Source organism: Limanda limanda, chromosome 7 (genome assembly GCF_963576545.1).
Source record: "Limanda limanda chromosome 7, fLimLim1.1, whole genome shotgun sequence".
NCBI lineage: Eukaryota > Metazoa > Chordata > Actinopteri > Pleuronectiformes > Pleuronectidae > Limanda > Limanda limanda.
The window spans coordinates 22,635,754-22,662,789 of record NC_083642.1 but is presented as its reverse complement, the minus strand read 5'-3'; the positions used below and the strand labels follow the sequence as shown (position 1 = coordinate 22,662,789).

Below are 27,036 nucleotides of genomic sequence, written 5' to 3'. Positions count from 1 at the left end.
CTCGAGCTTTCCCGAGCAGAACCTCCTCAGGCACCAGAAACTAGGTTGAGGGGTATTTAGTATATCTTCCATATGCAGTTTTCAAGGGGTCTCATTCATTTCCACATAACAGATTATGCCATTCAGTGTAAAGTGCATGGCAATTCATTTTGTTTATGAAGGACTTACAGCCATGCATAAAATATTGCACATTCTTAGCAGAGCAATTCATTTTCCTCTGGGGGTTGAGCACAATGCAGATCATGCACTCATTCATGCTTCCCTTTGCACTGGGGAGAAAAAAGAGAGGATCTAATGGCACTGGAAATAATGAAATCTGTCAAATTAAATTATGGTCATGGAGCTTGAATGTACAATATGACTTTAATGATAAAGATGATTTTTTTCCCGTGTGGAAATTATGACAGGAAACTGAATGTACTTAAATCTCTTGAATTGGGTTAACTATCAAACATGGCTTCTCTGTTGAGGTTAGTTGGGCTTGATTTGAAAGTGGGCAAATGCCCACTCGGAAATTCTACTTACTCTGGGATCTCATTGGTCAGTTGGCTTGAGTGAGAAGGAAAGACAGTGAAGGACATTTACATGAGACAAGACGTGGGGACAAACAACAAGGGGGGGGTTCAGACTTAAGGGACAGGACAGGAAACTGGAAACGCGGATAACAACAGCAAAGACACACAGAAAGACACACACATGTATACAAAAGATTTCCAGCGAGTGAGTGTGATTTATCTGCGTCTCCTCTGCTGATGTCAGACATGCATTGAACTCCGGAGAACATCCTACGGTTCTGAGAGGCTCCTCCGAACTTTCTGCAGACTCTATAAAAGCCTTTCTCCGGTTCCTGTCTGATAAAAGGCTCATGAGAGTGTGATAATGATGTGCAGGCCATGGCCCAGTTTTCACACTCTCTGTGTTTGTGTGAGGAGCTGTGAGACTCAGATACAGAGCCATATGCTTGGTCTCTTTTTCAGGTTCATCACGTTAACATTTTTCTGTCGATGCCAACCTGAAGGCGCACTCTTGGCAACCTCATAGATGGATGGAAGAGTAAAAATGTCTCATCAGCTGCCTAAAGGGACAGGATTCCTTCTCTTTTCTCTGGAAAAACATCTTACACTGCCGCATCAGCCTAACGTGGTGCATTATGTCTCCGGATGCCAGTTTTATGGAGAACAGTGATTAACACTTTCAAATGACGGTAACGAAGTTGAATCGTGCATGTGCCCTCATTGTCCAGCGTAAGCTAAGCACTGGACCACAGAGTGAACTAAGCGCGCCGGGGGCAACGCTGAGTGTTAACCGTCTTGCTAATTAGAGAAATCCTGTCAAAAGAGCAGGACTGACACAGACACGAGGGATGAGCTATTAGCCAAGCGCCTAGTTCACCCTGAAGACCTTGCACTGATGATATCATCAGCACTGTCATCACAGCTTACCCAGGGAGGGGACGGAGAGACAAAGGGCTTATTTAGCTAATAGCTATCACAGTGGAGATTTGTTAGATGAAGCCGAATAGATGAGGATGTTCCCCTTGTCCTCTCTCTTACCTCTTTGTGACGGCGTTGTGGTACTCGATGAACGTCCGCCCGTCAAAGGCCACAGCCTCCGTCTCCCCGGCAGACTTCTCGTAGATGGCTGTGAAGATGAGAGGGGAAAGGAGGATGAGATCATCGCAATCGATAAGACAGAGGGCTCGGCTATCATAGCTAAGGGCAATGGAGTGTGAGCAAAAAGGGCGCGGAGGGTGGGGGTGGAGTGCGGGCGCGTTTGCAGTTTTAATTAACGTGAAAGGGACGGCCGGCCACACACACAAGGTTAATGGTGAAGACGGATCAGGCCGGAGCGAGCATGTGTCGGGCAGAGTGACATTAGGATGATGATGAAAGGGACGTGCAACTCTTGAAAAGAGCATTTCATGAATATTCAAGTGACATGTTTCATCATTTTTATAACTACGGCCTTCATCTGAAACCACTACATAATAACCCCCCGACATAAAAGGGACTGAACATGAGTAATGCCAACATTCTTAATTCTCCTAGGCAAATAATAATAATAATAAACAATAAAGAAGGCCATTGTAGGCAGATATAAAAATCTATCTAGTAGCTCAGCATCCACTGATGCAGGCCAAGAACAGACTGTGTTCCAAAAAAAGCCCAAGTGATTTCATTCCCACTCATGCCACGCTTTGAACGCAGCCAGGAAGCTGCCAGGTATCCGATTGGAGTACAACCAAAAAATGTGGAATGAGGAAATAGTGTGCACAGTTAAGATGACTGACTGCGAATACACAGCCAATGGAAGGTGATCTCAAGCCAGCAAGTATTGACCGATCATATATGTCTGGGCTGAGAAATGTGTTTAAACGTCAGGATCTGAGCCAGCTCATTGACTTCTAGTAGAGGGAAGACAAATGTGTAAGGAGAGACAGCTGAGACGAGAGTAAAACTTACTGTTCTGACAGTGTCCCCCTGAGAAACCGTTCAGACAGAGGCACTCGTACGTCTCCAGCTGGGGGGTGCATTGCCCGCCGTTGTGGCAGGGGTCCTGAGAGCACGGGTGGTGCTGGAACATGGCTACGTTGCTGGAGCGCTGGGCGTTCTCCTCTCGGAGGATGGGTGTGCCCATCAGAATGATCTGGGAGCAGAAGAGACGGAGGTTAAAGAGGCCACACACTGAAGTCAGGTCTAGGGTTGCAAAATTGCGGGAATATTCAAAGTTGGACATTTTCCATGGGAATTAACGGGAATTAACGGGAATTAACGGGAATATACGAGAATTAACGGGAATTAACGGAAATTAACGGAAATAAACTGGAAATGTTGTGGATTATTTATACTAACTGTATTTACCTTGTCATATACAGACATAAATATAAACATTTTGTTTTGTCATAGGCTGATTTGAGCCCTGAGGAAACTTTGGGCACTTGACTATATGCTTCTGCATCGTTGTGTCATTCTTAACATAGGTCTTTGCACAGTCTTTGCAAATGTATAAAGCCTTTCCTTCTACATTGGATGGGGTGAAATGCCTCCACACATGAGATGGATAAATTAATGGAAATAGGCTAGATGAACAGATGAACAATCCTCAATCAGCATGCTAATTTATTTCCCCAGTAATATCATCGAAACTTACCTGACTAGTCCTGCACACTACAGCAGGCCTCAACAGCCCTGCTGTAGTGTGCAGGATGCTGGGAGTTATCTGTGCATGTGATGGAAGAATGCACAGTGCAGGGTTGAAATTCAACGTGCAGTGTGTGCTGCATTCCATACATCTTTAAAATAGAGTTTTGAATGATGTTTTTAATGCTCAGCGTTTAATAATTAATTCATTTTTTTTTTTTCAAAATTCCCAAAATTCCCGAGCTAAACTTCCCATGGAAAGTTTCCGGAAAGTTTCCAAAAATTTACCGGAAACTTTCCGCCCCTTTGCAACCCTAGTCAGGTCACTCATCTCGGTTTATTTCTACGGAGCCCGTGTAAACAGTCTGATCACGCCTGAGAGAAGAACCCCTGTGATGTCATAAGGTGTAGTTTCAGGCTTGGGTTTGGAGAGCGTGCATGTACACAACAGAAAGCTTGCAGTGAGGCGTGGGGTTTGAATAACTAGCTTTGTACCAGGAGGTGAGGGTTTGATCAGATGTAACAGCGGCGTGGCAAACCCCACAGCAGCCCTCGCTGCATTTTAATTCAAATGTTGCTGAATCCTGACTTGTTCACAGAAATATGCAGCATTCACTTTTTTTCCCCCAACCGAGCCTTGCACACTTCAAACTAAAGCAAGGAAAAAAAACAAGGAACCTGTCAAGTGAAACTGTGTGTTTATGTAGGTGTAAGAAGAAAATAACAGTATCTTTTCATGACCTTGAATTCATACAATATGTTTGATGTATAATAAAAACATACTTTACATAAGATAAAAAAAATACAGACTCGATTTTTACTTAACAATTACAAATGTGTCTAAACATGTGGTGATGTAATACATGAATTATTCATTGTTTTTTTTAACCTTTCTTTAAAAGGGTCACCTTCATGATTCTCTACTTGTTCATCTCTTACCTACATTTCATTGCTTTCTTAGTTATTGCTTTTGATCTGATTTACATTTTCTCGATTTAAAAACACTTGATTAACATTTGTTTCAAATCTGGGCTGTTAAGCGTTACGCAGCCTTGTGATTTTTCCATTACAGTACAGTGTTATAAGGAAAGTGATGCTGTAGATAAGATTATTTTCCTCTGAACATGAATGTCACGCTGTCAACATTTGAGAAAACACCAATCAGGCGTTGATAGGAGACACATGTTAAACCATACATCAAACCCAGAACACATACCATCTTTAATTAACTATTCCCTGCAAGCCGATAAAGACAAACGCCACATTTAGTATTTTGATTTGCACGAAACTGTCGAGGGAAAGTTTGCAGAAGAGAACTAACGACTAGTTTTGCGTAAACAGAAACATCCTGCCTTTGTTCTACTGAGTTATTTTTGGCATTCCGAGATGAGGTTTTTTACTGGAAAGTGGAGAGAGAAAAAAAAACTGGAGGGCTGTCAGGCAAAGATCTGAGAACGGCAAAATGTAGGGACTTCAAAAAAGTGCAATCTATTATTAGAGCATGCTAATCCAAATGAGCAGAGCCGCTGCCCGTCACTGTGCGAGCTGCTAATGGAAAATAGCTAATGTGTGGGTCTGTTGTGTGACAGCTGGGCAGCTAATAAGTCATCGTCTGACTCTGTGACTGTACGTCTGAGGGACACAGGGACCCAGAGTCATTAAAATAACACAGTGTATCTACACCAGCCGAATTCATAAGCAGAACACAGTGCTCCGACAAGAAACAGAGGCGTGTAAACATTTACCTTTTGGATTGTTCCCTTGAAACCCTCCGTGAGAGCGGCGACTCGTGCCAGGCTGCTGTAATCAGGAGCTCCCCCGACGAAAAGCGACTCTTTCAGGTTAAGATCCACATGCAGATTCTGATGAGACAGGACACAAAAGGGTTTTTACACAAGTAAACCAGAGCTACCACTTACTGTGCATCTTTCAAAACGCCCAGTTTGACCTTTTCCATACTGAACCCTCACTTTCATTCAGGGGTTTTCTTTTCAGCTCCTCCTGCTTTATGGTTTTTACTTTAGCTAGTCATCTGTTTGTGTCCAGAGAGCCTGGAATACGTTGTGTACTTGTAGTTGAGGTAATAAAGTGAGATTAATTTGCTACATTTGCAGACATGTCACAATCATATGGATTGCCACAATAAAAAAGAGTTATTCATATTGTGGATGGCAGACGCTTTAACTGCACTTCCTTGCCTTCATTCTGTGTCAATACACTTGATACATTAAAACATAATTGATTCGATGTCTCTCAGACAGAGTGGTCAATTCGACTTTATCTGTGAAACGTAAAAAAGAGACTGCAAAGGGAAATCAGGAGCCGGCCGGACTGGAGATATGGATGATTCTTTACACACATTTCTAATGAATGGAGAATTATAAGCACAGACCTTTCAAACAGTTGCGTGTGGAGACACATTAATTGCAATTCATTTGCGCAACAGACGGCCATGAAATTCGATTCTTTCCACCGAACCTCTGAGGAAGATTGCTTTGCATCAGCAAGGTGCAGCTTCCTTCTTTTTTGCACAGAGGAGCCGAGGCAAGGAAGGAATTAATGATCTTTATTTTATGTAGGGCGGTAATTGCCAGAGGGGTAAAGTGGAGTTAATTGCTGGAAAAAAGACGGAAGGGGCCAAATAAACAGGCTTTGTGCGGGCAAGCTGGCAGCGGCTGGGCTTTTATATAGGCTGGGATCTGGAGTGCAGGAGGCAGCGGTGCTGGGCTGCAGCCCGAGGCCGGGTCACTGCACCTTGAACCTCTTCCAACTGAGACGGGATGGGGACCTTGGCCAAAGCTGCTGGACCCGGCTGCGGCTGTTGCCTCCAGGCTTTACCCTAAAGGCCGGCGCATGCTTCTGCAACGCAACTGCGGCTTTTCACACAGTTGTGACGCAGGACTCGTTGTCATTCATGGTTTTCCCAGCGTGTTCGAAGCAATTCCCCGCCAGAACACTAGGCGGAGTAATGTTTTTTGTCGAAGTCGGCTCTTCTTCGTGTGTGGCACGAAGAAGAGCCGTTTATTTACATCGCCACGGCGGCTCCTCAGAGCCTTTTTCTGGCGGACAAATCGGCCGGTAGGTGAAGGGTTATACTAGTGGTCATAGTTTCGGATCTCTTCTGCCAAGTGCTCTTCTATTTGGTCCATATTAATTCTTCTAAATCTTCCGTGGTTTCCGCCGGTATTATCGGGCATGAACCGGAAATGCGACTCCGGAAATGATGTAGTTAGCAGACCAATCACAGCCTTTGCCGTCTAGTTAGAAAAATTGGGCGACGCACGAAACGCAGAAGCATGCGCCGGCCTTAAGAGTTGAGACCGACTGCAGGAAGGAGTGGGCCACCTCTGTCTCTGTTACTGCTCTGCACATACATCCACACTACTAAAGTTTTGCATCAACTCTGATACGGGTACGTCTTGCAATCAAACTACACCGGAGTATTAGAGCCGCTCAAATAGGAAGTTTAGAAAGATTTTAGATTTAAAACTCCGGGGGGTGCATTTTAGTCTGGACAAGCAGAAATTGAAACATTTGGAAACGATGACGTCAACACTCATAACCGCTTGCTGATAGTGTCAAGACGTAGCCTTTGCTATAACAGCTCACATGCTCAGGAAAGTTATTATTCGAGCAATCTGCGGCAATTCCCATGTCCACGGAAACGCACATGCCTAGCGTACGTGTGCGTTTCCAGGTCATTTAGTATGGACAGGGATTCAAACTGATACACAGGCAAAACACTTGTGCGGACAGATCATTTTAGCTTAAAAACATAGCAGTATGGATGTAGCCTGCAACTCTAGTTCTGCATCTAAAATGACAGGTGCATAGTGGCTGACGATGGTTTATGTCCTGTTCAGTCACTTCTTCACGACTCTAACGTCAGATTTCATGCGATGAGAGGAAGCTAAGGTGTTCTGACTTGGCTCACGCAGGTGACAATCAGCATGTGGTGAAAGAAGACAGGTGGTTGCATGAGTGTGACTCGAGACGCTCGGTGACGCTCGGTGAGTGTTGTTTGCGTTCTCCTGATTGCGAAAGAAGTGAGAGCAGATGACAAAAGAACAGCCCGGCTTGGCACCTGGCCGTCTCCTACAGTGTAACACCCCTTCCCTCCTCCTCACTGCGCTCGCCTCACGTCTTCGCCTCTCACTGTTTGGACGGCCACGCAGCGCTGGCGTGATATCTCCGCCCACACCGGCCCTAATGAAGACGTTCCTTTGTTGCTAAAAACAATGGCAGTCAGGAAGATGGCTGCATTCTTTCCTCCCACCTTTCCACCCCCACAGCAGATGGGCCGAGGTGAAAGCCAAACCGTGTTCTTTAAGAGCATCTCTACTTCAGTGCTCTGTGAGTGTGTGTCAGTGCGTGTGTGTGTGTGTATGGGCTTATGAAATGGGAAAGTTCTCCAACAGAGCTGACACTTTCAGAGCTGCCCGTCGCTCTGCAGAAGTACCTGTTTTTTTCCTTCAGTTCTGTGCTGTTGTGTATGGAGAGATGAGGGTGAGAGGACATGGTGAGCGACTCAAATGAAACATGGGCGAAGGTGTGACTGGGACTTGTCTCATTACCTTGCGTGATTTCTTATTTTCCAGACAGCACATCATAGAGAAGGACAAAAAATAGGGAGGAAGAGAGTTAATAGGGGAAGACTAGTGTGTGTCTGTGCAGAGAAAGGCATGCCGAGCTACAGTAGGCAAGTGCAAAACACACACACACACACAGCCTCAAGTGCACGTACAGTACACACACCAACACACACACACACACCGGTCGCATCTGTGGAAGAATTAAACACAGTCGCAGCGTAGACATACACAAGTGAGGTAAGTACATGTAATCACAACACAACAAACCCACTTTCTTCCGCACATGCACCTTTGTATATGACAGCGTTCACATGCACATACGACCACAGAGCTGTGTGAGTGTGTGTTTACACTAAAGAGAGCAAACTCCAACAAGACAGCGAGTCTAAGGAGGCCATGCATGAAGCAGATGGTGTCATTAAGAAAAGATGAAAAAGAAAAAGAAAAACTTCACGGATGAGAGGCTGCGAATGAAGCCACTTAACCCAAGCTGCTCATTTAGAGAGGAGAGGAAGACTTTCACATCTTCTATCCGTAACTATATGCTTCTGACAGGTGTGTTTCCCATCTTTGACATGACGACAATATCCCGGCATGCAATATGTATTCATACACATGCGTGTGTGTGTGTGTGTGTGTGTGTGTGACCACCTTTGATATTCTATAGGCTTCCATGAGCAATGTGCACAGTAAGGTTCTTCCAGTTCTTAAAGCAGGACTGGGAGAGAGCCACACTTGATGGGGTCGCGGCATTGAGCTCCATAGCTAGTCTAAGCTCATCCCTTGTGCCCCCCCCACCCATCCCCTCATCCTTTGCTTTCGCCTTGCTCCTCTCTTTTAATAAGATTTTCTGCCTGTGTTGCTGGAGTAAAACACAATTACCATACAGAGGATGGGAGGCAGTGGGGGAAGGACAGCGGCGATAGGAGAATTTTTATTTTTTTTTTTAAAAAGAGGAGCATTGCGTCTCACAGGACGAGGATGGAGTTGACAGGGTGCATGTTCATCATCACAAATTACACAGTTTAATATAATTGGATGACTTACAAGCTTATCACACTATTAGATCGCCTTCATTTGGACGCATGCACCTGCCTCTTATTGGTCTAGACGTGGATCTGAAGAGTTTTTATTACGATATTCCTGCTTCTGCTGTTATCTCCTCTATCTGCCTCTGCCTCTTCCTCAACGCCACCTCAAAGGCTGCGTTTATAAAATGGACTGTCCACCATTTCTGTGGCTTTCTCTATGCAACACCAAGTTTTATCTCCAGCATGTCAGCAGCAGGATGAAAGGCTGAGAGTTCCTTTTCTCAGTTTTTTTCTTCGAGTGGAATCATAGGGCTTCCAAAGAATGAAGACAGGTTGTCAAACTGGCCGTCTACATCTGGAGCTCTCTCTCTCGCCCTGATGGAGGCTGGGAGATAGTGGCGTATTTTCAGGTGTGAAGCGTTGTGTAAAAAGCTCAATAACAAAGGGGCAGAAGTTTGAGGAGTCAAGTGTGCCTCAAGTAGCAAGTGGAACCACTTCAACAGGGACACAGAGGAGAGCTGAAGCCAGAGGTCGGGGGGGGGCTGGGGGAAGAGACGATGATCATTCACAGGCAGGTGCTAGCTTGCGGTTTCTTACCGGTGCCTCCCCTCGGACGGGGTCCTTCTTGTTCACCATGATCTCTCCTTTGCGGTTGGAGCGCTCCAGGTTGATGGTGTTCCACACGTTCAGCTGGATTGGTTCTTTACTCCTAAAACACACAAATACACACCGGAGACATTCACACGAGTCATATATCAATTGGTTTAAACATTTTAGCTGTCTGTTGGATGGAGGATTGAACTTCTACTAAGAATTTTTTGTTTTGTATCAAAGGGTTATTTCAACCCAGTTTTTGGTGAAGTGTGAACTTTGAGACTTCAGCGCTGGGAGGCGGAGCTAAGAGACTTCATCTAGCCATGAGTTATGACTCCAGTAGCAGCAGACACTTTTCTGCAGAAATGGCGTTTGAAGCAGAAGGTTCTCGCCTCCAGAGTTTCATGACAGCCAAGACCACGGTTGTCCCGAGCCGTTTGAATCGCCGGCGCAGGCTGCTGTCTCAGCTAGCAAGTCAAATAGTGTGTGTGTGTGTGTGTGTGTGTGTGTGTGTGTGTGTGTGTGTGTGTGTGTGTGTGTGTGTGTTGGTTTTCAGCTCAAAAACACATTGAAGAATGCAGATTCACCTCAATTTCCCCGAGTTGTCTTTACTGTAACACTCTTGCACATACTAACCGGATGGTAGCAGGTCCCTTGCCCAGGTCGTAACGGAACTCCAGGATCCCGTTGTTGAGGGACAGAGAGATGAAGTCTCCTTTCCCGTCCGTCTTTTGGCCGTTGTAGAAGATCACACCGTTGGAGTCGTTGGCCATGAGAACCACTGTCATGCTGACCTTTTGACTACAGCCACCGAAAGAGACGAGTCAGTACACACACAGTAAGAGTCAAACAAATACCTGAGCCTAAGCAGAGTTTGCTCGGTGCTGGTGCTCTTTCTACAGCATGCAGAGACATATATATATATATATTCTACAGGCTAAGGCCAAGATAACTTGTTATTTATGTAACCCTCATTGTTAATTCAGCTCAGGCTTAGAGAAGAAGCTCTGCCCTGGGCGCAGAACAAGCTCTGTGAAAACCTACACGTTATCCAGCCTTCAGTAACACAACCTGCACAGGACTTGGCTGTGTGGATTTCACACAGGGACACGGGACTTACCGCAGATCGTGCCCGTAGAGATGCAGCCCCTTTAGCTCCAGGTACGAGTCTCCGTTGAATAGCGGCAGGTAAGCCCCTCTCCTCTCAGCCACTGAAAAAACAAAGAGACTACATTCATCCTCAGGTCGCGCCTTCGGTGCTGACAGAATCAAAATTGAGGGGTAGTCGGTGCATCTTGCAGGGACCTGTCAGCATTATGGAAAGAGATGGATTTATGTTTTTACAGCCTTTAGGATTAAGACTTTTTCCTGACAGATGTTCAAAGAAAAAAATATATATCAAAAAACCCTACGCCAGACTGATTACACAGCCCGCCACAGTCTGACAAAGAACCGTTGGAGACATTTGGAGAGTTAACACCACAGTCGGGAACCATTAAATAATGTAGCCATTGTATTCTGGCAGGCCTTTATACAAATTCATGTCTTTGTAACGGGGTCTGTGTCGGGCTGTCCCGTCTCTGGCTGACTGGAGTGATTAGAACAGGCTCTGTGCCATCACTCTAACAAGTGGCCTGACATTAAAAACCATCCAAGTGTCACCCCGGGGTATGTGTTCATGGTGTTGGTTGAAAAAACGAACATTATTCAGCGGCGTCTGCGAGCTGCTAACACACATATGGACACAAACACACACACGCACCTATGCAGCCGGCAAGGAAGCTTTTATTTTGTAATTGGCTGGGATTAGCAGAGCCGAGTCGAGGATGGAAGAGGCAGACGGAGATGAGAAAGCTAATTAGCTATTTTGCGGGAGGCTGCTAATGATGATGGCGCGCAACATGGAGGAGAAGAATGGCTCTAATCTATTAGAGTAACGGAGCTGCAGAGAAAAGAGTTCCTTATAGGGGAGAGCGAAGGGTGGTGGTGGTGGTGGTGGGGGGGTGTCTCTCTTTCACCCTGTGCTGAACATAAAAGCTCTGTGATCAATATGTCACCAGAGGTCCAAGCATCGGAAAGAGCGAGTGACCAGGAAAACCCACATGACGTATGAGAGAGATGCTCCAGGTCGGTGTTTGCTGACTCACTCCACAGGTAATTCTGTTTATAGTAAAGAACTGTTACCTGTTGAGTGTTCGCTATGAGCTCATTAAACAATATCAAATGAAAAACACCCACTCATATATATCGGGTACTTCTGGGGCTTCCAATTTATATATATAGATATAGAACCTTTGATCTTTATTGAATAATTATCCTTGAGAGATATATTTATGTAGATGTCTGGTTAATTTAATGACACACTGCTTATTTTTGTATTGAGCTTGATGTTGTTATTATTATTATTATTGAAATACATGGGTTATATGTGCCCTCACTTTTCTGGGTCATTTTGTTATAGCCCTTGTGACAAACATTTGTGAAGTTTTTTTATAACGTTGTAAAATAAAGAAAGTCTAAAATTAAGTAGACAAAATGAACAATTTTGGTCTGGTCTGGAAACTGGGCTTTTTTGTTGAACTGTGAATATCGCACAGACACACACTCGCACACACACTCAGGCTCAGACTCACACTCGTCCTTGGCTTAATGTCACTTCAGGGCGGAATGTAAAACCTTGTTAAGATTTGAACTCTCCCCTGTAGTTCGTTTTGTTGAGGGAGGGATTAGTCTAAGTGATCCAGCTTTCATAACTAAAGTGTATTGATTTAGTCCATCACAGGCAGAGAGCACTGAGGAAAGTAGGCCATTCCATACTATTGGAACACCATTGAGAAAAGCCCTTGATGGTGATCTTATAACAGTGCCAGCCCTGAAGAACCCTGTTGGAATTGAAATGGAAACCCCAGCTCAGACACACACACACACACACACACACTTTATATTATGACTAATACACCTGCAGGCTTCAGATGAGTGGGCTCCAGGCTACAAGTCTTTTGAACTGTTCTCAGTTCAGCCCTCAGAGGGTTTGTCCGCCCGGCTGCCATCTTATCTCTGAGCTCCTGTCTTGGGCCGACACTCCGGCTGAGTGACGCTGCCATTAATCATCCCAGGCAGGGTGGACTGATGCGATTAGTCATCTCATTGATTCCTGGGAAAAAATAGCCTTTTGTAATGGGAGAAGCTCTCCCTCACATAGCATTGATTTTGGTTCACCTCAATTTACTTTAATCACCTGCTAACCGGGACTTGAGGCTCAGAGGGAGGTTGTTCCCATCTGGTTCTTCTAAATTCCCAGAGCTATACAAGAGTGCATGGTTGTCTTTTGTCAGGCATGTGCATAACTGTGTATTCTCTTTCATTCCCAGTTGATCGTAGTTCTGCAAAGACTCCTGACAGCATCTACAGGTGCAGGGAGGGAGGGGCGACCTACGGGTAGAGTTCAGAGTGTGACACTGCCAAAAGAGGTAATGATGAACATCCAAAGCTGCTCTGGTCCGTTCCCCAGCCGAGGCCTGACTCTGCCGTGGTTGTAGCTCAGCAGCAACAAACACGTTTGAACACCACACCTGTGGGCGGCCGGGCAGGGAGAGAGAGAGAGGAAGAGGAGGAAGGCTGCAGCCTTGCTGTCACTTAGCCGCTAACAAGCACCGCTGAGTCAATGTGGCGGACGGCCCGATGGGGCCAATCATCTCCCTTACTTCTACATGCAGCCCACCGACTCACCGATCCCCCCCCCGACCCTGAAGGCCCCCCACCTCTCTGTGTTTGATCTCTCTCCCCAATTCAGGATGGATGGAAATGTCACAGAGCGGAAAGAAAACAGGAGGAAGAGAGGCTTAAAGGTGGGAGGAGCCGCAGCTCGATGAGCACCGGAGAGAACAATGGAGGCATGAGAGACAAGAGTTAAACCAGGTGATTCAGTCTTTAGTCAAATGACCTTTTTCACAGTGCCTTCCTTCACGCCCCATGGGACACTCGCACTTGTAGCCTCCTTCTGGCAGCGCCTGGCACTGGGAGGATGGATGGCACCTGTTGGGCTCACATGGGTCGTGGACATCAGCACAGGTTGGACCTAGACACACACGGGAAAAGGATAAATGAAAATTATGATAACCACTGACATTTTCAACCACTTTCTCCCTCTGAAAGGAGTGTGTGTGTGTATGTGTGAGTGTGTGTGTCTGGATTTCCTCTGTTATAGAGGTCATGTCCTAATAGGATATTCAAATATTACACGTCCAGATTAAACAGTGGCGAGCATCCCTGCCATGTGGCTGTGTGTTCCGAAGCCAACCCCCCCCCCCCCCCCCCCCCTGTCTGGAGGCTGATGGTTTAACTCGCTGCCTCAGCCCATCTAAATTCACCCGTCATTACTTTAGCAGTCGGAGCCTGTTGTGAGGAGAGCACTTTAATGAACCCCCTCCCCGCTGAGCTCACAGGGCTCCCCCGCCTTTTCTCTCCTTACTCACACCATTTGGAATCTGTCTTTTATCCCCCGCTCTCTCACTTCCTCCCTACCACGGCTCTTTTTTTTTCATATCGCTTCCTCCTTTCCCATCTTTTTTATCTTTTAAAACTCTCTCACCTCCCCCATTCATCTGGCTGTCCTGACATGTCCTCCGTCTAAGTACACCTCTCTTTCCCCATTTATTCTCTCTTTTTCTGATCAATCCGTCTCTTTGAGACCAGACAATCTTGACCACTTTCTAAATTGACATGATGACAACATTAACTTGACTACCATTCGTTCTGCGTCATGTTGCAGACACAAGTTTGATTACAGCCATGCCTCTTCTTCACAGCAGAGGTTTATCTTTCATCCTTCTCAGGTCTCTCAGTAACAAATCATAAAACTAGATGAAAGGTAATAATATTGTAACATGATGTTCTATTGATCCACAGTTTAACTTTAAGGAAAATCACTCTTTTAGGGGAAATAGTTTCCCATCACCGCCGAGATGTGCGAGTGTAAAATCCTTTACTATTAAAGCATAAAAGTTAACTCTGACAATTTGTCTGGTTCTGGAAGGAAACTTTTTGCAGTAGCTGTGGAACAACTGGGCAGGGGTACGCTTGACTGGGCCCTGAGTCTGTCGGCTCTTCACTATTTTCTCCCAGAGTTGCTTGTTAGTCGGCATCGGCTGGAGGGAATAAGAGAGGAGGGAGGGAGGGAGGGACGTGCAAGTAGAGACAGGCCAAAGGCCAATCGCTGAGGATTTGGAGGAAGTTTCCATGTTTTCTCTGCTGATTCAACATTTAATCATCTCGGCATTGGACACTCGGATATACTTGGATATGGTGGAGTTGGTGTTTACAAAACGTCCACCGGCGCTCCTGCTGGGTGCAGAGCTACACTGTCAAATTAGGCTGTCAAGCTTACTTAGGATTTGTGAGTAAATCATGACCAGAGTGAATCCATGAAGAGAAGGCAAATCAGAGATAAAAACATGACTTTAACGACGAGGTGTTAGAAAAGTCTGAAAAGTACTTCTGACTAAGAATTATTTTCTAAGTTTCCTGCACACACACACACATGAATTAACTTCTCAAAACCCCATGACTGAGACAAAATCCCAGCGCAACATTAGAGAAACTGCTGAGTTGCACCTTTCGTTGGCGTCTTACCCCAGAATCCTCTGCTGCACTTGCAGTGGAACATCTCGGCCTCCTTCACCTGGCACGCTGCGCCGTTCTTACAGGGATTGGGCTGACAGGGGTTGTTGCCACACTCGCCCACGCCGCTGCCGTACAGACTGTTGCCGCCGCTCTCTTGCAGGTTGAGCACCCGGTTGTTGACGTCCAGCAGCCGGATGCAGCCCACCAGACCTGTGGCCACCGCTGTCCTCTCCTTCACACTGAGGATGACACGGCAACCAGTGAGAATGTTTCTTTCAACACATGTACAGATAGGATTAGCACACTGATCACACTCACTTGATAACACAGAACGTATGGTCCAGATATGCTATGTGCTCAATATCCCCAGTGTTGTTAATAGGGTATAGGGCCAATTAAAGACATGTCAAGAATAAAGTCACAACATTAAGAGAATAAAGTTTGAACCGTTGGTGACTTATGTCGTTATTTTAGGCTGTTTGTCATTTTAGAGCAGTGATAACATAAGATTTGCCAATTTACCCAAATAATGAAATACTTAATCTTTCTTCACATCAGCTTCACATTATCACAAGTATCAGGATTTTGAAAAAAATTTTTGTAAGAAACTTGTCTGAAGAAAGAACTACTCGGAGTTGGAGGAAATTGCTTGTTATGTGGAGGAGGAAATGTTCGGTAGTGGGCAACTGTGAGGACATTGTTAATTACGTGTGTGCTATTCAAAGAGGTTTCATTGTTTCTCAAGAAACAATGAGATTGGAGAGGAACTTATTTATTATTATTATTTCATATATATAGTTTTTCTCCGAATTTATTTTTTCTTCAATATGGCCGTAATACTCTGTGTATTCTTGCTGAGCATGAAGCAATTATATTCATTGGTATATAACAGTAGAGGATGAGGCTGAAGTTGATGGATTCCAACACCTAAGACAAAGATGTTGTGTGTACCGAACTGTAAAATACTACAGATCTAACGCTGTATTATCCTATGAGACCAATAAATAACAGTTAGCACACATCCAGAAACCTCTAATCAAGTATCTATACATAAAGCTCAACTATGTTAAGAGTTAGCCTAAGTAAGGCTGGATCACCGCATATACTCAGTAACTAGAGTGATATTTTGAACACAAGCATTGTTAAAGAGCCTGTTCCCTTTCATTTCCTGCCATAATAGTTATCATAACGATGTGGAACTGCCGATGGAAGGTCTTACTCCTGCTTCATCTCCTCAGTCACTCCTCCGATGAAGAGGTTGGTGTCCAGGTTCAGGCCGTCGGTGCCGCGGGGACTCTCGCCCTCGATGTGCGGCTCGTTGTCCACGCTGAGCATGGCGTTTCTCCGATTGCGAGTCACCACCAGCTGATGCCAGCGGCCCTGATTGATTTGCACTTTGCTGACCACCGTCCCGGTGCCTGAACCCGTGTTGAACCTGAGGAGAAGGCGGACAAACACGTGTTAGGCGCTCATTCCGTCAACTTTATACCCGTGTACTTTTCAAACTTCATATCAGATTAAAGGTCTGGAGGAGGTTGTTTTTCACACAATGTGTTGGTTCTTCATCATAATGACTAGAAGAAATCTGCTCAGGTTGCTCAAAGAAAGAAAAGAGGAGGAAATAAAGAAGGTAAGAGACCTACCATTTGGGATTTCACTCATGTGACAGGAATGAGCCAGTGATTCATTTAAGAAATGTCTTTCATGCCCTCTTTCTTATTGAACTAGACAAAGGCCATACCTTCACAGGGAGAGCTGTTGTGTATGTGCACCCACACATACACAAGTATGAGCTCAACCTGAGAGCAATTATTTGCAACAAATAATTAGCTCCTCTCCCCACGTCCTCAGATTTGCAGAGCTGTTTTGCAGTAATCTCACAGCTGTGTTTCTGCAATAGAGGCAGAGCTGCATTTGAAAGCACAAGTGACTAATGATCTCTTTTAGTTTGCTATTGATTTTACTCTGAATAGAGAAGTCTAGCGTGGCCGGGTCGGGAGGAATTTAAAGGACTTCGAGGGTCAGGCTGAGACAAAAGACATAAAATGATTAAGAAAGCGGATGGCGTTTGAAATAATAGGTCCATAACTGACGTGCGGGGGGGATTTCTAATTAGCTCCTTTGCGTTTCTTCTTAAGGAGAAATTACGCAGTTTTTCCGGGAAAATATTTTTTATTCATACAGTTCCAGGACAGAGAGGAGAAGTGTCTGAGGCTGTCTGACAGGAAGATTGCCTAATTTAAACAGATTCAACTGATGAAACTTTCTGTGGCTTTTAGCTTTGATCCAAAACTGATACTGTGCCGAAGGAGGGAAAAAATGTATTCTTCTTCAACTCCTACCACACATCTCCACTGGGCATGACACCAATTTAACACTTCTGCATCAATTTACCAGTCGTGAGGAGTGACACTCAGCGTGGTTTCGAATCTAAAAACATTTCACAGAAAGTCTGAGTCACTGTAGCCATGGTGATTAAAAAGATGTGTCTGTACACCAGGCAGCGGGGGGGTCATTGCTCAGTCTCATTATGGAACGTGTCCAGTGTTTCTGGAGCTTGACTCACACACATCAAGATATCCTGGTCCCTGCAGCATTGATTTTGTCCTTCCGAGTATCAATAATAATCACAGAATGACCAATAATGACAGAAACTTGCAATGACTTGGGAGATAAAGTACTGTTTTAATGTAAATGTTATTTGATATCATGATAATAATGAAGGGCATCTCACAGAAAGAGGATTTTGGATCTCATTTCTTTCATGTTCTCCTCGTGTCTGCTTGGTTTTCCCTGAGTACCTCGGCTTCCTGCCACAGTCATGCAGGTTAATTTAAAATTGATCGTAAGTGTGAATATGATCGTGAACAGATTTTTGTCTCTGTATGTCACTCGGACACTGGCACAGCTGTCAGGGGCAATTAGGGGTTCCACACACGGAATGAGAGAGACTGGGATTGAAGCACCAACCACATGGTTAGTGGACATTTCACTGTGACTCCTGAGCCACATTTCTCACAAGATAAATCGTCGTAGAAGTAAACTAGAATGGCACTCCATGGATTATTCGTAGTGAAATCAGGGAAAATGTTGAAAAAGAACCAATATCACAATGTTAAAGAAGGTGAAAACAGGATCAGGATCTGCCCCCAATGCAAACCTGCACCGGGATGTAATGGGTTCTGCCTTTGGTTAATTGAAAGGTATTTTTCCCGTAATCCTGCTAACAAACGAACAACCAGTCGAAAACATCCTCAGCAGAGGTAACAGGGATATAATTCACCATATTCAAATTCAGAAATCTCTAAATATTCCACCTAACGAGACAATTCTTATAAGCATAGATCTACAAAATGTATTTCCGTTCATTCTATTTGGTATCTTCAGTCGCAACTGCTCATATCTGTATGTAAATCCACAGGCATTCAAATGCATTGGTGAGTCAGATCTGGACCAGTTTCTATACGTCATTGCCTCCATCTGTAAATGCATATATCCCACTCGTACGTCAAGCCCCATCTCTTAATATAGAGCATGTGATTAAAAAGAACAAAACTCAGATGTCCTGCGCATATTTCCGTGCATATGTTCCCACCATCTGTAATCATGAGACGTCTGAGCATATCTCTGAAAGAACCGTATCACAGCTCTAACCTGCGGATCTGTCAAGTCGCTTCTGGGTCTGTGTTATTTCTGGCAGCGTGGCTTTCAACATGTTTACTTGCTGTAATTATTTGCCTCATTATCTCTGGTGCTTGTGTTTGCTTCTTATCTCCGTCCTCTCTGCTGCTGCTGCTGCTAATGCAATGACCCTGTTTCCTCACGGCGAGCATTAAAGCTTTCATCAGATGCAATCAGCCGACTCTCACCTGAGCTCCACGTGGCCGTTGACCAGAGCCAGAGAGATGAAGTCCTTCTTGCCCTCCTGGCCGTTGTAGAGCAGGATGCCGGTCTCCTCGGACGCCCGGAACTCCATGGCGATGCGGACTGTGTGGTAGGCGCTCATCGTCTGGAAGGCTAAGTAGGACTGGCCTCCAAAGGACGGGATGAAGTACTTGATCACTGTGGAGGAAGGGAGACAACAAGCCAATGCTCACATTACAACGTGATTTGTTTTACTGTGGCATAACAGGCGTCTAATGTGCTTGATTAAGGACGAGAGCTGCTCGTCGTGATGATCTCTCACTTTGGTTTAAGATTGATGATCTTCTACAACACACGATAAATTTATCACACGAAGGAAAGCTGAGAAAGAGGAGGGGCTGAGCTTTTCACACTTTCTACCTCATACACACTCACACACACACGAGTGCATGCACTACTTGACAATGATGATTTTTCTCTCCCAGCTCCCATTCTTTCTGTCCGTCTCTCTGAGGAGAATGGCAGCTGATGAGCTCCCTCTATTCAAATGATTTGATCGATCTTGGGGAGGCTCGTGTGTGTGTGTGTGTGTGTGTGTGTGTGTGTGTGTGTGTGTGTGTGTGTGTGAGAGTTAAATGTAGCCACTCTAACTCAAAGACACACACCGATTGTCACCAGCTAATCCCCATCAAAGCAATAAGTGTCAATTCTCTTAAGATGCAGCTGCTTGAAGTTGCTCTTGTCCCCAAACATCCAGAAGTAGGATGGAACAAAAGAGTTGAGCTTCTCAAGAATAACTTCTACTGCAGACGAAGAGTTCTCTCTCACTACCTGGAAAAGCTGCCGTTAAAATTAACAATCTGCCGATGTGAAAGCCCATCTGGCTTTTAAAGGGAATGGTTTAAATCTATATGGTTTATTGCAGCCAAAACACACCATGATTCATTGAGAGACCAAGTAAAAACATTTTGAGCCATGCACCTGCTGCAGCAATCCTTTTTTTTGCTGTTATGGACGAGCTAGTTCAGGCAGTAAACTGGAGCGGTACCAGTCTCATCATGTGACATGCCTCGTGTTGGCAGACTGTTTAAGCTGCAGTGATTTTCCCATCTCTCCCTCTGCTTGTCAGTGTCTCTGCTGCCCTGCGTCAGTATCGCTGGCTGATGATTCAGATCGCCCTCCACCACATGAGCCTCCACCTGTAGGTTCATCACTCCCCTCTGTATCTATGTGATCACGTCTGGGGAAGTGGCTAATATTATTGAAATGGAGCCCTCGACTTTTTTTGCTCAGGTTGCAAAAATTAGAAAAGGAATAAACATGAGCTTTTCCCTGAGCTCAGATCTCTGTTGCCATGTTGAGCTTCAGATGTCACAATAAATCCACATCTGGGAACATCTGTCATTACCAGTGGTGGGAAGTAACGAAGTAGAAATACTTTGTTACTGTACTTAAGTAGATTTTTCACATATCCGTACTTTACTTGAGTATTTCTTTTCCTGACGACTTTTTACTTTTACTCGCTACATTTGAACAAAAATATGTATACTTTCTACTTCTTACATTCTCAAACTGGCTCGTTACTTGAGCAGCGGAGGTTGGCACCGCACGCCTCTACGCACAGCACACCTCTCTCTCTCTCTCTCTCTCTCTCTCTCTCTCTCTCTCTCTCTCTCTCATCTAGGGTTCAAAATTTGTAAAATTATAAATTATATACATTATATTCATATTGTTGTTATAATTTTTCAGTCAGTTGAGATAAATCTTGAGGGCAAAGTGCTTAAAAGCACTTTGCATTTTTAATGTTGGTACTTGTACTTTTACTTTTGATTCTTAAGTACATTTCAACACCAGATACTTTTGATACTTAAGTACTTTTAGTATGAGCTACTTTAAGACTTTTACTCAAGTCATTTTCTGATGGGTGACTTTTACTTTTACCGAAGTCACTTTCAGGTAAGATATCTCTACTTTTACTCAAGTATGGCTTTCAAGTACTTTATACACCACTGGTCATTACTCAAACTTCTAATCAAGTTTCACCTCTTTGTTTCAAAACTTCTTCCTTATTCCAGAATAAATATATTTTATTTATAACCCCCACCCCCCCAATGTACTCTCACCAACCCTCCAACATGCCTGACACTCAATTCCAATAACCACTCACCGGTTGAAGTACTTAAACCATTGATCCTCACTCCAGTGTTCGCCAGATCGCACCTAACTTTTGAGGTTTTTCTCGGGTTCTCTCCACTCTAATGGAATCACTGCCTGCCCTGCTCAGCCTGTGAGGAATCCTGGCTCCAGCTCCACACCTCTGTATATCCCCCCAGCAAGATTACATTTTACAATAAGAACCTAAAAATCTTGTCCGTCTCGTGTCCTGCATTTTTAGTCCAGTCCTTCACAAGCTCTTCACACAAAACTGCCCAAAACCCTCCTCAATCCTTTGCTGCAAAATCAATATTAAGTCAAAATCGGCCACTGGTGGTTTCTCTGAAACAGTAAATTCTGACAGTAGCGTATTGTATTCAAACTCTGTTCCAGCTCCTTTTATTAGACGAGTTTGAAATAAAGTCAAACTTGATATAGAAGTTATAACAAATATTGGAGAAGAAATAAAGCTCACCCTTCTCACAGACCGAGCCCCCCCGCCCGGCGGGACACTTGCAGCTGAAGTCATTGCCCTCGTCCTCGCAGGTGCCCCCGTGGAGGCAGGGGTGGGAGTCGCACGGCTTGTGGGCCTTGTGGTGAAGCTTGCCCCTGATGTGGGAGACGGTGGTGGCTGGAGGCTGGGAGGTCGTGGTGACGGCTGCTGTCGTGAGGAGTGGCGTGGTCGCCGGTGCTGACGTCGTGGTCGTGCGTCTGCGGGTGGTGCCCGGCGGCCGGCGGGTGATGTAGGGGGAGGTCGGCGGAGGCCTGGTGGTGGTGGTGGCGGTGGTGGGAGCAGCTGTGGTGACGGATGACGTGGTGGTGGTCGTGGTGGAGAGGCCTGCGAGTGATGCCGGCGAGAACAATCAAAATTAGAAAAGGAGAAAACATGTATTAAAGCATGTTGAGCCTGAGGTGCTGAGATTTCATTTTTCAAAACCCTTAAACCCTTCGATAAATCACCTCATGAATAACTTAAACCCCCTTTTCATTCTGTAAATCCCTACACACTACTGTATTACCATAATTGGTGAAGCGAATATTCTCGTCCTCCGGCTTCTTCACAGCGATGCTGGTCTCTTTGGAGGCCTTCAGCTGTTTCAGCAGGGATCCTTCGATGTCCTCCACTGTGTATCTTGTATCTACAAGGAAGCAGAGGTAGAACCACTCAGGACAAGTCTCCTGAGGAACACTCCCAAGCAAATAGAGGGCCCGAGCTTCCTTAGTGATACACTGGATACTATCGGAGAGCCTTGTGTAGGACAGGTGGAGGCTCTCTGGGGACCGCTTGTCCTCCACCTATTGCTTGTCTGGCTTTGTTCTAGATGAATTACCCTCATAACCTTCACTGCAGATGCTCACTTTACCGGCCATGGAGGAGTGTTGCTGTACAGCGTCCGGTGCCCTGTGTGAAGTGTGTGAGGGATGCTAAATGACGCTCATAAAAGGAAAGAAAGAAAAAGACAGGGGTGGTGTTGTTTGTGTTGTGCAAAAGAAGCCTTGTAAATGTACGGTTGTTCCACATCAACTGGGGCTCGAATTTTAGACATAAAAGATTCTAATTTAATGAATAGAAGCACATTGAAGTGTGGCAATTAAAAAATACAGCCCATTGGTCAAATAAACAAACCTTTAACAGATTAAAAAAACATGAGCAACTCACATCTAGTTGTTGAATTGTAAACTATTATAATAATATAATTATAACCTGATATCTTCTTTACAGTGGATGTTATGCACAATCCAACATTTTTTTTTCCATCATTTCAGATGAACTTATCCTGGCTCTGATCAATATCAGACACCAATCTCAACATCTACAAAATCCAAATTGTTGCAAGCAAGCGAATAAGTTGGCACTGAGATAAAAACTGGGAGAAACATTCAGTGCCTCACAATATCATGAGCCAAATAACATAAATAATGATAAAACACTCAAATGGTATATACTTCTGCCAAGGCTTCAAAATACTATTGAATGTGTGGTTATAATAATCAGAGTGAGGTGTAGATGTTTTTAATCTGCAGCAGCGCACAAGGCAACAAAAAACAGATGATTATTGTGAACGATACTTAAGACCTGGTAATGTTTTGCACATTGAGGAACTGTGGGAGGTGAGGCATAAACACTGAGACACGGTCATTTCAATCAAAGTTTTTACAGCTGTAGTACCACTTACTGTTCAGTTAAGTTCCCTGGATTACTCTGAGTGGATATGTGCAAGTACAGTGTGGTTGCTACCTTCAGGAATAATGGGAATTCATGTCAAGCAGGCCACTGATACTTAGATTTAAGTAATAAGTTTTAAGAGAATGTGATGGCTTTTAAACTGTGTGTGGAATTTGCGGAATTATGGAGCTCTACACAAACTCATCTGTGCATGAGAAGAGGCTAAAAGTGAGGAGTGAAAAGTAAATAAAGGTTATTGCTTAAATATTGGTAACATACTGGCTTATTCTGCTTGGCAAATGGTCTAACTTTAATCCCAGTTTCATTTAAATTATGTAAATAATTTCTGAGATAGCCTGCTTGCTAAAAGACAAAGGGCGACGAATCATAACTGATTCCAAACACATAGAGTTTCTGTGTCTGTTTGCAGTTCTGCTCTCACCTGGTCTGAAGTGAGCCTCCACAAAGGCCAGGATGGAGTTGCTGGGCGCCAGGTTCCGGACGCGGACGCTCATGAAATCTTTGTGCACCTCCGACTTCCTGAACAAGTCATTGAGCTGGAGGGGGACACAGAGAACGAGAGAGAGAGAGAGAGAGAGAGAGAGAGAGAGAGAGAGAGAGAAAGACGGAGAGAACAGACAGAGAGGAGAGATGATAAATGGGGCTGGTAATGAGCCCTGTGCTTTCATAGCAGCGGGTAGAACACCAGAAGACTCCACTGTGGCTCAGAGGAAGAAAAAGAGACCCTCCTAAATTGGAGCGCAGAGAAGAACTCTTTTGGGTGTGGGTGCACAAAATGACATTTAGCAGCAGCCGTGGCATTAATTACAAGAACAAGCTTTTCGGGAGGAGCTACGATAAATGTCTAGCTACCCTGACATGTGTTCGTGATTGGTTTTGCTTCTGATGCCCCTGCTGAGTGCGTGTTGGAACAGCCGGCGGAGCTCCGCGAGGACTCGTGCATTTCTTTAAGCCAACAGTGACATTACAGAAGTCGCACTGAAGTTGCCTTCAGCCCCAAAATAAAAATGGACCAATTTTCATGCTAGAACTTAAAACATACACACGCTCAGCGGCGGCGGAGGATTAAAATCAATCACACGACGAGCTACAAACAGGCAAATCCTTCGCTTCGTCCTCGCCGCCGCAGCAGCAGCTTGTTAGAATCACAGGAGCCACAGGGCCTGGTGGTAACCCACTTTACCCACTTTACTGCAGCAGCCTCTTCATGACTGCCTCCATTGTTCCCACTGAGGGTCCTTCCACACTGCTCATCTGCATTTCTAAAGCCAGGCATTGTCCGCAAAATGATTCTCTTCTAACAAAATCAGCAGGAACGTGTGGTGGAGATGACATATTATTTTGTTCATGCTTTTTTACCAAAAACATATTACTGAGGCTTTAGACACAAGTGAACGGTTACATTTATAATCCTCTGACTGGGGCTTAGAGATGCAAATGGTTGTGGACAGAATCCCACACTGATTTACTCCTTGCTCTTTCTTTTCCTCTTCAACTTTGCTGTCGCTCACATGTTCCAATTTATTAACTCATTGCTGCGGCTCAATTCTTTATGTGTTTGGACTGTATATCTGAGTGTGTACTTTGTGTGTGTGTGTAACTGTATGTGCTCCGCTCACTTTAGGCATTCAGTATTTGTCTTTGTTCTCTCAATGAGTTTTCACTTATAATGTCAGTACAGCACTATTTTTTAATTGTCTGTAGACATTACAATGATGTCATCGTTGGTTTTACTTGTGTTTTGCCTAAGAATTGCCCTCTGGGGACAAATAAAGTTGTTTTAAATTTGAATTTGAATCTGCTCAGTGTGTGTGTTGGGAGATGGGGAAGGAGGGGTTGCTGTCAAGTGGCACACCAGGCTTCAGAGACACACAGGCTGAGAGCGCTAACGAGGCAACACACACAACATGCGCACACACACAGACACACACAAACTGCTGTGAGGTAGCAGATTAGGTCCCAGTGGGGGCTAGTGACACCGATACAGCAGCTGTTGGTGTGTACTGTGTATACACACACACAAACACACACACGCACAAACAAACATACAAACACAAACCCCCATTTCATCTGAGGAGTGAGGCCCTGGCTTGACATCAGAGACATGTTTTCAAAGGTCTGACCTCAACAAAGAAAAAGGGAGAGTGGAGAAATGCGAGCAGAGTAAACCGCACCACAGTGATTACCGCACAGAGGACTGGGCTCGTGAGCAGCGTCTGGATCGTGACCATCCACACTCGACTCATATCCAGAAATAGGACTTGAGTTGAGCGTTCAGATATCTGAATCCTAATTAAACTCACACAGATTGCTGCTTTTCGATACTGAGGCGTTTGGCAGGGAATCAACAAATTAGTCTTCGCACTAGTCTGCAGAGAGCACTTTTTAAAATATCATAATTCCCTTTTTAAACTTAACAAATTGCTGGAAGCCTTATGTGATATATATTTATATATATGCTAACTCAGACTAAAGTTTGGCTGCAGTGCATTGAATAAATAATAAAAATCTTAATTAATCAGCAGTATACGTGAGGAATATATATTATCCTGTTTATGAAAAATAACTTTTGGATAGTAGCGTCCAAAACACTCACTAACATCTGCAATGAGAATGGATTCAATCAGCATTCACTCCCAGGTCAAATGTCTCTGCAACAGACAGAGGTTTGTACCTGGGTGAACGCTCTATTTTCTTCTTCTTCTCTACTATTCTGGCAGTCTAGACACTGACACAGTGTTATGATGCGCATTGAAATTCCGTGCATTTTCGCCATGAACCATTATTAGCGTTTTGGGAGAAACAGAAACCTTTTTTTTCTGAGCTTCTCAGCTTCTGGCACATTGGTCACCGGGAACACGACGCAGCAAACTCCTCTACTGGAAATAGGAAATTAGTCTAATGCCTTCTTAGCAGGTTCACCTACTTTAAAAAAACCTGCGTATACCTGCAGAAAAAATATTATTAAACTGCCATGAAAGTCCCTCTGATCCACTTTATATGTCAAACACTGGTATTTAATCACTGTAAAAAAGGGGATCATCTGATTAAACGGATTTCCAACATTTATTAAAAATCGATGACATTTCTCCCTGGCTGCAGCCACTGACTATGTTTTTGACTTTTTATCATTGAGGTTAGAAACCACAACAGCCCAGTTTGCAGTGAAGCTCGCCTGAAGGGGCTGGGAGAATTCGATTAGTCCGGCTCTCTTTGAAGAGTTTTGTGTCTCATGATTCTCTGAAATGTTGACTCAGAAGCTTTTCTACTCTTGATGAGAGCATGCTTAGGAAAGCACAAAATGTGCAGCCCGACCATGTCAGTGTTAATCGAGTTCTTTTGGACACTCGAGGCCATTAGAACAAAGTGAAAACACAACATATGGCATTTTATCAAATTACAAAAGGTGCTGTGGTGAACATGTCGGCAAGTTATTTCTTGGTTACACAGGTTTTATGGCCACCTGAATCAAATCTGAGTATAACTCGATTGTTGACTCCACTTTCAGCTGTGTTTCGATATCATCAACCTACAGTGTCTGTCAGTTTGTCAAGTTTTTTAAAAGCTGAAAACAGGGGTCTTTCTGGAAATGGTGAGTGATGTTTGTGGAGCTGAGAACCAAAAGAAAGAGCTTAAAGACATGTAATGTCTGCTGTGCACCAGAGGATTATCAACCCGATGTGGGGTCTGATTCAGCCCCTCGAACAATAGCAGGGGAGTTGAGGCTGATCCCAACAAATCATCTTGCCAAATGATCATGTAGCGTGAGGGGTTTACAGACTAAGTCTGACCAACTGAATTAGACCCTTCCAGGTATTTGATATCTATGAGGGCTTGTCTAGTTTGAGTTT

At 44.5% G+C, this 27,036-nt stretch overlaps 1 protein-coding gene across 2 annotated transcripts in view; it reads right to left on the bottom strand.

Moving 5' to 3' along the window:
- Positions 1 to 27,036, bottom strand: part of agrn (agrin) — a 167,409-nt gene that overhangs the window by 12,296 nt on the left and 128,077 nt on the right. For both annotated transcript variants that reach the window (XM_061074735.1, XM_061074736.1), the window contains exons 20-32: positions 23,607 to 23,721; positions 22,017 to 22,136; positions 21,473 to 21,835; positions 18,849 to 19,041; positions 16,199 to 16,414; positions 14,989 to 15,218; positions 13,301 to 13,435; positions 10,478 to 10,568; positions 9,994 to 10,158; positions 9,361 to 9,472; positions 4,886 to 5,002; positions 2,463 to 2,646; positions 1,554 to 1,641 (exon numbers count right to left, since the gene is read on the bottom strand). In XM_061074735.1, coding sequence (XP_060930718.1) covers positions 1,554 to 1,641; positions 2,463 to 2,646; positions 4,886 to 5,002; positions 9,361 to 9,472; positions 9,994 to 10,158; positions 10,478 to 10,568; positions 13,301 to 13,435; positions 14,989 to 15,218; positions 16,199 to 16,414; positions 18,849 to 19,041; positions 21,473 to 21,835; positions 22,017 to 22,136; positions 23,607 to 23,721 — 2,129 coding nt within the window. The remainder of the gene's footprint in view (positions 1 to 1,553; positions 1,642 to 2,462; positions 2,647 to 4,885; positions 5,003 to 9,360; positions 9,473 to 9,993; positions 10,159 to 10,477; positions 10,569 to 13,300; positions 13,436 to 14,988; positions 15,219 to 16,198; positions 16,415 to 18,848; positions 19,042 to 21,472; positions 21,836 to 22,016; positions 22,137 to 23,606; positions 23,722 to 27,036) is intronic.